Genomic DNA, 11,272 nt, shown 5'->3' on the forward strand with positions numbered 1-11,272 from the left:
GATTGGTTATTCTTTTTGGTCATATTGTATTTCTGTGAAGAATAGCTCACAATTGATTGTCTTCCTACCAAAATGCAAGCCTACTAACCGGTTCTGCATTTCTTGCACTTCCAGGTACTGAAGCACCAAAAGGTTATTGAGGAACTGCAGGAGGAAAACGAAAATCTGCGTCAGATTCTGATAGAGGAACTTAAGATTTCACCAACCAAATTACAAATAGGTCATAAAAATGGAGTGAAGGCCTACTATCCATGCTCGGACTGCTTTGAATGTCGCCGCAGAAGTCGGAGAACAACCAGATAGCAGTGGGCATTGCCGTTCTTTGGTTGAGCAAAATTTTGGTCGTTTGTTCAGTAGCTTACAGCTGTTGATTTTATTAGAACGATATCCTCTTTGAGAACCTGCAGATGAGCTCTGATTGTTCAGTACAACTGTCATTACTGGTTTTCATTAGCTGTGTGGAGGCAGGGGAGCACTGGCTGGAGCGTTTGCACCCCCCCCCCCCCCCCCCCCCCAAAAAAAAAAATGCATAACTCATTGTTCTTAAGTCTGAATCTACGAAGGACACGGTGCTCTTGTCGCCCTTCGATCCAGATCTACTTATGCACGATTGTACTAATCTTGTAACTGGAGTCATGTGTTACGCAGTGCTGTACCGTATGGTGTATGTATGCTACTCTGTGCAATACCGACGCACAGATTTGAAATAGCAAGGTAGCCATTCAGAGCCGTGTGTGGGCCCCATGTGTAAAACACCCCGATATCGTTCCGCTGCTGCAGTGGTGTGTACACTTGCCGTGTGGGACGTTGCAATTACGAGCCCGAGATGGAAAGCTCGGGCGGGAAACGGGCGCGTCTTCACACCGCGCAGGCATCCGCCGCTCCAAAAAACTTCACTCGCGAACAAATTTTCCCGCCTCCCATTGCCCTCCGATCCACAAAACTCAATAACTCTAAGGACCAAATCGCAAAAGCATATTCCCCTCTTGTGGAACAGAAGAAGCAAGCGAGAGAAGAACACAGCTCCAGGCCAAAACCTCGCCGCCTCGCCGGCCTCCGCCTCAATTCCATGCCTCGCCAATCAGATCCACGCTCCTCGCCCTCTACTATGGACTCCGGCGGGGGGTCCTCAGCGGACATGGAGCTGGCCTGGCACCTTCTCACCGTGCTCATCCGCCTCGGCCGTCCCGCCGCCGCCTCGGAACTCACCGCCGCCGCTACCGTCGCAGCGCCCTCCATCTCGACGCGCGTCGTCAAGCAGATGTGTTGCTTACCTAGGTCACCACTATGGATCTCTGACGACGGCGTCGTGACGCCCTCCGAGACGGCTATCCTGGCGTTTCTGAGGTTCATGGGGTGGGATATCCCGGGGCCTAAGGTGAGCCTGTGGCCTTCGGAGGTGAGGCGGTGGTCGGGAAAGGTGTCCATTAGGTATGAGCGTAAGCGGCAAGGGTCGGATGCAAGGTGCTTCAGCGCGAAGAGGCGCCGACTACTGGCATCGGCCGCAGGTAGTTTAATTTCTTAGAAATGAGATTCACTCTTTCGTGCTGTATGTATGATAGTTCTCGAGGGCTATCCGTTTCTCTGAGCTCATTTCGGGAGCATTTCTGCAGATTTGGTGGAACAAACGGAGCACCAGTCGTGGCAGCTGGTTGCGCAGACCTGTACTACGGCTGCTACTGGAGAGGTATGATGTCTCTTCCCAGTTGTATGCCTGTTCTTTCATGTTCTAAATCAAATATCTCGAATATCCAAATTGCCAACAAATTTTCAATCTAGTCTTATCTGCTTTCATTTGCTTGTAGTTAGTTTGATTGGGCATTTGAAATCATTTCATTTTTGTTTCCCTTTATAGGCCATCTGCGCAAAATAATAGTTCCATAGTGCTTACTGGTTTTTATTAGTAGGCCTGTCACAATTTCGGAGTGGTGTGGTACATCAGTAGAGTAAATGACATGGGAGATAGCTTGAAGTGAATTTTGGGCCTCTCAATCTTCAAGGCATCATTTTCTTTCTTGTTTTTGGTTGACACTAGTTGAGTTGAAATTCATAGTTGTAATGCTCAAATACTAATTGGGACACACATTTTAACAAGGATAATGATGATAAAATTTTTCTGCAGTGTTTTCACATCCATATAAGTTTGTTGTTCACATCTAACATGTTTTGTCATATCCGACTCAGGTACATTTGGAGGTTATGCAAAAGTTGCAGGATAGGCTTCCCAGTCTCGGCACATTTCTCGGTGATCTTCAGCACAAACTTGACCAGCCTCTTAGAGGTGACGATGACTTGGCTATTGGGAACATGTCTTTAGCACTGGTGCCAACAGGTTTTTCAGATTGCCCTTGTTCTGTCAATCTTCCTCCACTGGATGCTGAGAAATTGAGAAACATCAATATGGAAGTTGATGGTAGAAGCAACAAGATTAGTGAATCTGAAACAGTTTCCTTACTTAACAATAGAGTAGAGGATAGTGATGATCTACAAAAAGAGTGTGCCCTTCCCATGGCCAGTCATGATGTTTTAGTTGGAGAATGCAAAAATGGGGCTGATGAATATCTAAATCCTGTTTGCAAAAGTCCTGGCAGTCCGATAGATCATAATATGAAAACGGCTACTAGTATTGAAGCATTTGATATGATTCTCAACCAAGCAGATGCTCTACAATACAATTGCCTAAATGATGGGCATCATCAGAATGCCCCAAGTTGTGTTCAGAAAAAAAATCCACTTCGTGCTAGTGCATATGCAGAAGTTTGCACTGATAAGACAGCACAAATTTTGTTCCAGCCTTCTGTGGTTAACAAAGTTGGATCTATAGCACCTCAAATGATGATAAATGTTCAATCTGAAACATTACCACAAGAAACTACAAGGCAAGATGGCATGAACATGAAGCACCTGAATATTGTTCCTGAAAATAGAGATATCAGATATCTAAATCATGGAGAGCAGTCCTTGAACAAGGCGGAGGTCAATGTATCTAAGAATGGGCGGGATAAGTTGACTGTGAAGCAGAAAGAGAAGTGCAAGAAAAATGAACAGCCAAAAGAAGATAAGGACAACACAGCAAAGACTCAAAAGGTTAGTTTGAGTACATATGGTGACTTCGTGATTAGTAACTTTTTGTATGCATCACTGATGTCATGTATCTATCCCAGCCTTATTTACAAGATTTTATCTGTTGGTCTTTTTATGTAATCTGTTGTCCTTCACTCATTCTGCTACCATTGTTTTCAGGGTCATGTAGCACCAAAACCACTTCCTGCTTTCAAGGGTTTTGTCATAGAAGAGGAGGAAGGGTCTGGTAAGAATCCTATCTATTTATTTCAAAACTATCATTTAGGGTTTTCCTTTTTAAATGCTGACCAAGTGGTGATGTTTATTATTTCAGGAGGTTATGGGACTGTTTATAGGGCTCAGAGGACAAAAGATGGAAAAACATTCGCTATAAAATGTATGAACAGCAAACCACCAGTTTTCATGTAGTCATTTCTCCTTTTTTATTAGGATTTTGTGAGGAAGAAAATAACTATGTTTATGCTAACAGGTCCTCACCCAAATGCTCATTCACATCATGTTAATAATGAACTAAAGATACTGGAGCGTTTTGGGTAATTATTACCTGGCCCTCTCCCTAAAACTTTACGAGTTCTTGTTATCCATAGTAACCTTAATGCAATTGCCATGATCTCCTGTGCAGAGGCAAAAATTGTGTGATTAAATATGAATGCTCTTTGAAAAGTGGTGATCTAGACTGTTTTGTTCTAGAACATGTTGAGCATGACAGACCAGAGGTTTAGTGTTTTCTAATCTACTTCCTCTGAAGCTGTTCTATTAAGCACCCATTTATCCATCCTTTTTTAATGTATTTCTTTATATCCCAGATTTTGAAAAAAGACATAACCTTGCTTGAGCTGCAGTGGTATGGACACTGTCTTTTCAGAGCTCTTGCAAGCTTACATAAACAGGTTTGTATAACTGCATGCTACCTAGTCAACTTTTGATTTCTGTTGCTTACTGGTAATCCTGGGTATCTGATAACTGGTATTCCTGTCTTCAGGGGGTAGTGCATAGAGATGTCAAACCTGGAAACTTCCTTTTCTGTCGCAAACTGAAGAAGGGGTATCTTATTGACTTTAACCTGGCAAATGTTAGTGCCCGCACTTTTCTTCCTACTTAAAGTCCTCTATTTGATGCTAAGTGAGTCTGAAATTCTGACATTGTGTTCTTTCCTGACCTCACATGCAGGATCTTCACCAAAAATTCTTGAAAAACTGTAAGTTCACTTCCTAAATTTGAATAACGAATTGGTGTTTGTTATTGAATTTCTTCTCATTGTTTTCTGTCAGAATACCTTATTGTCCCAGTTTTTGGTTCCATGCTCAGCACAGTACATAATATTTCCCATGTTGTTATTCAATCCTAGAAAAACAATAAATATGCAACATTTGTCATCATGTTGACATGAAAGAGCATTGGACTGAAATATTGAATTCAAATATAATCAATACTTCAGTCCCAGAGATGGATCCATTGGATGAGATTAAACTTTTTGTTGAATAAAGCATTGTCATAGTGATGATCCTGATAGGGTGATGCGTTTCATTAGCTTGAACACCTACATGCTACACATAATATCTGAGTGACAAGTGGCATGGAAAGTTTGGTTCCATGCTACTTTTTTGCTCCTTGGTATACTAGATCAGAGATATTGAAAATTTTCAACAATGTATATGTAGTTAATGGTCACTATCTGACTGGGGAAGTTATATTACTCAATAGAATGCTAGGAAATACTTATTGATTTTGAAATTTCAAATTACTGCATATATATTCTTGTGTCCTGTGCCTGATTGATGCCAATGAACCTTTTGTTTATTTGATTAGGTAAATCTGATGCAACTTCAAGTGGGAAGGATACCACATCTCAATCCCTATCAACTATTTCCCCAGTAGTTCATGTCAAAGAACCAGTTGCTGACTCAAAGCAGCCTCTTCCTTTGAAGAGGAAAAGATCTAGTAGAAGCCCAGTGGATAGTGCACGTGCACCTATGGTCGACAGTAAAAGTAGGCATGGTAACCAAACTGCAGATGTATCTGGTATAACATCTGCCAAGGATCCTACGAGCACTAAAACATCATTAGATAGGTTAAAGCAGCCAATGCCTTACAAAGGGCGAAAAGAACTAATGAACTTCTTACATGAGACCATGCAAAGTCCAAACAAAAGTACTATGCCTACTCCTGTTTCCCAAAGGAAGAGGGTCGCTGCTCCTTTTGGTAGTGTGGATCGAAAGCTCTTTATACTGACGCCAATGCCCCTGCGTTCTGGTGGCAGTGCTGTTGCTGGTGCTGGCATGTTCAACAACAAAGGTGAATTTCCCAGTAACTGTCTATTCCACTTCACTGCTAGTTGCTAGTCAGTTGGACATTCTTAGTTATTAGATGATCTAACTAATTGGCAGTACAGGACATGGAAAACATCGAAGAGAAGGTCCATGTGTTGGAACTAAAGGTTTCCGAGCTCCAGAGGTTTGATTATGATTTCTGCTGTGCGAAGAGTATTCCATCCTCGAGGATACATATACTGAAGTGATGTTTTTTTTTGGTATAGGTTCTCCTTAGGTCCTTCCACCAGGGCTGTAAAGTTGATGTCTGGTCGGCTGGGGTGACGCTCTTGTACTTGATAATTGGCAGAACACCTTTTGGTGGAGATCCTGAACAGTAAGTTGACTTGTAAATTACAGTGTTGTGTGTCCTCAGTTCCTCACTGAAGAATGTTACTAAAATGTTGCATTTGTCCGATAAAAGGAACATCAAGGAAATAGCGAAGCTGAAAGGAAGTGAAGAACTATGGGAAGTAGCGAAGTTGCACAACTGCGAATCTTCGTACCCATCAGTATGCTAATTCTCAGTTCTCACTCCAAGTTTCGGCATCCTTCAAATAGCTTGCTGAATGATCCCTAAAACATTCCTCTTTGTTTTCAGGATCTCTTTGACGTCAAATTTCCTTTGTGCTCGGTGGATCTAAGGGAATGGTGTGCAGCCAACACACGCAGGCCAGATTTACTCGAGATGATACCTGACTCCTTTTTCAATCTTGTGGAGAAGTGTTTGGCCGTCAACCCCAGGTGCAGGCTCTCATCAGAGGACGCGCTCATGCACGAGTTCTTTGCTCCATGCCGCGATAACTTCAGGAAGCTCAGGATGCTGAGGAGGTCAGCTGGTTCTGATGCAGCATGTTCATCGTCTCACCAGGACACAACACTTGGAGCAAGACAGTCATAGGTCGTTCCACCGTACATACTTATTGACACCAGAAAGCTGATTGTGATCATCTAGTTTATTACAGACATGACAATAGCCAAATCGTGTTCCCGTCTTGATGTAAGTAAACACTTGTACTAAATACGTACTAAACCGTTGGTCGGAACCAAGATATATTATTTTTGTCATGCAACGGGAGGGACGAAGAGTCCCCACCTGATATATTACGTAGGACAGTGTCAAAGAGGTACAAATAAGGCATGTGTAGAGTACAAAGTTTGCCAGGAAGGCCCTAAACTTGGAACATTAGAGGGCCGTGTCAGGGAACATCAAAGATCTGACACCAGTTCCTATCGGTGCTAATCTCGCTGCCTTTTAGGCGACAGCTCCACAGGCGGCCTTCATCCTTGCACTAGCGTCGGAGGTGCAGCAAGGAGGCACAGCTTAAATATAAATCTATTTCAGAGTCATGTATTGAAGTATTAGAAATGATTTTATATATCAACGAAATATACTTCTACTCTGTAACTTAGGCCTCTTTTGGTAGACCTTTGGCTTTAAAAAAATAGCTTTGGCTCTGGCTTATCTATCCAAACTGTTTTTTTTTGGAAAATACAAATATAAAAAACATTTGGTAAAATGGCTTCTACACTGTTTTGCAAAATAAACCCTATATATAGTACATGGTACCTTTGACTTTTGATGTTCCCTGAATCATGCAATCATCTACGCATAGGGGTGAAAACAGATTAGGTATACCCTCGGGTAGATACATATAGTGTAAAATCTGTTTTTTCGGATACAGATTCGAGTATTTTTATATTTGAGACGGATATGAGTAATATCCAGATAGTACAACTTTAGATTCAGGTCGGATACGGAGCGAGGATTACCCGGTAAATACTCAGATATTCGGGTTACCTAAAATTCGGGTACCGTTTTTTTTCCTTTTTTACATAATAATATAGTTATAAAATCATAACTTTTACATATGAAATCGGATGAAGATAAAGTTTATATGAAAATTTTAGAGCTTAAAGTTTCAACATAATCAATACTTCACTTATCATTTTCACGTGGGGACTTGGGGTTATCTTCGAATAGAATGTTTAATAGTTTTGGTAACTTTTTTGTATTTTTTGTCGAAACTAGTGTATTTAATGAATTTAATTATATTTTGATGATTTTATGTAGAAATAAATTATTGATGCACAAATAACCTCAGAAATACATAAAATTATACGGAGGTCAACATATGGCCACATATAGTTTTCAAAAAATAACGGAACCATAAAATCCACAAAATGTCAACATTTCTTCTATTTCATTTTCACTTGTTCCGTGAGTTACACGTGAAATCACTCTAATTATTCAAGTTTCAACATAATCAATACTTCACTTTACCATTTTTATGTGGAAACTTAAGGTTATCTTCTTATAAAATGTTTATTAGTTTTGATAATTTATTTGCAATTTCATGGTCGAACAAGAATATTTTATGATAAGCAATTAATACATTATCTGACAAGTATTATGTATCTGACCAAATAATATTCGTATCCGTCACTTATCCGTTTGAATAAATATTCGGTCACTGTATTTGTATCTGTACCGTTTCTAACTATCTGTATCCGTAAATATATTAGAATATGATATAGAATGAGCTACTATCCGTCAGTATTCTTCCATTTCACCCCTTTCTACGCAAGAAACATCGCAGGTCTGTAACTGTGCACACGCACCTTCGTACGGTGGCGGTCCTGCTGCGGCCATGGCGCCACGAGGTGGCAAGCCTGGACGGCAACCAAGGCACATATTAGGACTAGCGGCTATGGTATGAGTGAAGGCCAGTGATGGAGATCCTGAGATCGTCCTTGCAGGTACAGCGACAGCATTAGCTAGCGCCCAACAATGATGCCGACGACAGCCTCCCGGGGCTTACGACTTCGGCGCCGGTTGCCTGCCCGTGTGCAACCATAGGTAGATGGAAAGAGCCGGCCGTGCTAACAATTCGTTCTAAGATCTTTGATGGATTTGGTGGAAGGGGGTATTCGCAAAATTAACATGAGCTAAATCTGATTAAGACATTTTTTGGCTTCATCCTTCCAATATAAATGAGCGAAGTGCTTTAAAAGTCATTTTCTAAATTACTGTTTGGTATGTCATATAGAAAAATATCTCATTCTTCATGGTGTACAGATCAAAGACAGTGTTACCCGCGCCTAGCGTTCGAAGCACCAAGATTGTCTTTCAAAGACATAGCCGGAAGCAGAAGTTATAAGGCTCGAGGAAATTGATACGTTTGAAGAGGAACGGCTGAACACAGTTATTCAGTCGGCCAGATATCAACAAACCCTACGGCGTTACCACGATCGAGCAGTTCGATTTCGAGCTTTCTCAGTTGGAGACCTAGTGCTCCAAAGAATACTGTCAATAGAACGCAGACACAAGCTATCTCCCACTTGGGAAGGGCCATACATCGTCATGGAGGTCACTTGGCCAGGGTCTTACCAGCTGTCTCAAACAGATGTGTCGGTGTTCCGAGACCGGAGGGTCCCTGGGCCGACGAGTGAAATGTCGCCGCGTGCCCCAGTCCAGATGGGTCGGCGCGAGGCCGAGCACGAAGGGGGGAAGGAAAGCGGCCGGAGACGGGCGTGAGAGAGGTGGAAATCCCGCGGCCTTCGTGTTCGTCCCGCGCGCAGGTCGGGTGCGCTTGCAGTAGGGGGTTACAAGCGTCCACGCGGGAGGGGGAGCGAGCGGCCTCACGCGAGCGCCTGTCCCGTCCTCTTCCCCGCGCGGCCAACCCTCTGTAAGAGGGCCCTGGTCCTTCCTTTTATAGGCGTAAGGAGAGGATCCAGGTGTACAATGGGGGGTGTAGCAGAGTGCTACGTGTCTAGCGGAGGAGAGCTAGCGCCCTAAGTACATGCTGTCGTGGCAGCCAGAGAGGTTTTGGCACCCGGTTCGTGTGATGTCGTGGCCGTCGGAGGAGCGCTGGAGCCTGGCGGAAGGACAGCTGTCGGGGCTGTCGAGTCCTTGCTGACGTCCTCTTGCTTCCGTAAGGGGGCTGAGAGCCGCCGTCGTCACAGAGCGTTCGGGGCGCCATCATTGCCTATCTGGCGGAGCGAGCCAGATGGGACGCCGGTCTTTCCCCGTAGCCTGAGTCAGCTCGGGGTAGGGTAATGATGGCGCCTCCTGTCGACGCGGTCGGTCCGCGCCCTAGGTTGGGCGATGTGGAGGCTTGATAGAGGACAAGGCCCGATCTTCCGTGAGGTACGATAACTTGATTGGGTGGAGATCTCGACGTTGATGATCCAAGGCTCCGAGCGAACGGCTCCTCGCAATCACTACACCACTGCTCCGTTGGTTATCACCCGTGACACACGAGTGACCTCGCCACGAAGGCTTATCCCTGCAAGCGCAATCAAGAACACAAGCAAGAACAGGAAGAACGCAATCAAAACTGCATTGATCACGAGGTGGGGTCTCACAAACCGATGAACGGCGATACTGTTCGATGACAGATATGATCTAAGCAAAACCCAAACCCTAATGTGGTGGTGGCTACTGGTAAAATAGAGGTTAGGGGCGTGCACAACCCCTGGTCGCACCCCTAATGGGCTCCAACACGATACACGGCCCAACAGCCCAACAAACGGTGTCGCAGCACCAAAACAGAATCTGAACGCTGACTTGTTTTGACGATTCCCGTTGACTCCGGATGAATTTTAAGGTGGTTCCAGTTGGGTTGGAAAGCTTATCTCCTTAGCTTTCCATCCATATAAAGCCCAACCTAATCGGAGTTCGGATGCATCCTGGGCGTTCATTTTAGTGCAGACTGGTCCTGGACTTCGAGGTGGAGACGTAGTTGAGTCGGACTTGGCTTTCTCTTGTTGTGAACGTCCTAGCTTCTCCTCCTTGACATGTTGGCCTCTCCCAAGTCCTTGTTGGTCCTCTCCAAGGTTCCTAATCATCAAAACATCCATGGCACCAAGCGTAAGCTCTAAAACACAATTGATTAGGTTAGAACGAACCTGGAGATTTAGCTGTCGTGCACGTGCTCGTGTTGTCGGTCCATGCATTATTTGTATGGGAGAGATGTCCTCATCATCCTCCCCCACTTGAATTGGAGTCGTTCTCGACTCAGGCGGTGGCCAAGGGGGTGGCCGGGCGTTCGTTTTCGTGAGGACCACTCCTGCAGTCCTAACCAGATTCGCGAATAAACTGGACTTCAACTCCCCTTGAGCTTGGGACTCTATGATTGATTGGGCCTTGACTATATAGTTGACATCCATGTATTCATGAGTCGGACTTGGCTTTCTCTTGTTGTGAACGTCCTAGCTTCTCCTCCTTGACATGTTGGCCTCTCCCAAGTCCTTGTTGGTCCTCTCCAAGGTTCCTAATCATCAAAACATCCATGGCACCAAGCGTAAGCTCTAAAACACAATTGATTAGGTTAGAACGAACCTGGAGATTTAGCTGTCGTGCACGTGCTCGTGTTGTCGGTCCATGCATTATTTGTATGGGAGAGATGTCCTCATCATCCTCCCCCACTTGAATTGGAGTCGTTCTCGACTCAGGCGGTGGCCAAGGGGGTGGCCGGGCGTCCGTTTTCGTGAGGACCACTCCTGCAGTCCTAACCGGATTCGCGAATAAACTGGACTTCAACTCCCCTTGAGCTTGGGACTCTATGATTGATTGGGCCTTGACTATATAGTTGACATCCATGTATTCATCAAGGCTCCTCCGAGGTCGAGGTCGAGTCTGTCTTCCGTGGCCGTGGTCGAGTCCGAGCCCCTGGGTCGGGCGAGGCGGAGACCGTCGGCTGAGGCCAGGGCTGCGTCCGAGCCCTGGGGTCGGGCGAAGCGGAGTTCGTCGTCTTCCGGGGCTGAGCCCGAGTCCGAGCCCTGGGTCGGGCGGAGCGGAGTTCGCCGTCTTCCGGGGCTGAGCCCGAGTCCGAGCCCTGGGTCGGGCGGAGTGGAGTTCGCCGTCTTCCGGGGCT

The 11,272-nt window shown here is 44.9% G+C and overlaps 1 protein-coding gene across 1 annotated transcript; it reads left to right on the top strand.

Moving 5' to 3' along the window:
• Positions 1–799: 799 nt before the first annotated feature.
• Positions 800–6,504, top strand: LOC103638924 (probable serine/threonine-protein kinase cdc7). Its single transcript, XM_008661715.4, has 15 exons — positions 800–1,508; positions 1,614–1,687; positions 2,185–3,087; positions 3,244–3,310; positions 3,398–3,460; positions 3,554–3,617; positions 3,707–3,800; positions 3,891–3,974; positions 4,067–4,156; positions 4,255–4,282; positions 4,894–5,379; positions 5,477–5,538; positions 5,621–5,730; positions 5,818–5,905; positions 5,995–6,504. The coding sequence occupies exons 1-15, from the start codon at positions 827–829 to the stop codon at positions 6,292–6,294; spliced, it is 3,195 nt and encodes a 1,064-aa protein (XP_008659937.3). The 5' UTR covers positions 800–826; the 3' UTR covers positions 6,295–6,504.
• Positions 6,505–11,272: the final 4,768 nt, after the last annotated feature.

This window comes from Zea mays, chromosome 9, assembly GCF_902167145.1.
Source record: "Zea mays cultivar B73 chromosome 9, Zm-B73-REFERENCE-NAM-5.0, whole genome shotgun sequence".
NCBI classification, from domain to species: domain Eukaryota; kingdom Viridiplantae; phylum Streptophyta; class Magnoliopsida; order Poales; family Poaceae; genus Zea; species Zea mays.

What these genes read in the sequence shown, in the direction of transcription:
- LOC103638924 (XM_008661715.4), top strand. Translation starts at nt 827, where the DNA reads ATGGAAAGCTCGGGCGGGAAACGGGCGCGTCTTCACACCGCGCAGGCA. An exon ending in AAGATACTGGAGCGTTTTGG is followed by an intron (nt 3,618 to 3,706) that starts GTAATTATTACC and finishes TCTCCTGTGCAG; the next exon opens with AGGCAAAAATTGTGTGATTA. An exon ending in TGGCATGTTCAACAACAAAG is followed by an intron (nt 5,380 to 5,476) that starts GTGAATTTCCCA and finishes TTGGCAGTACAG; the next exon opens with GACATGGAAAACATCGAAGA.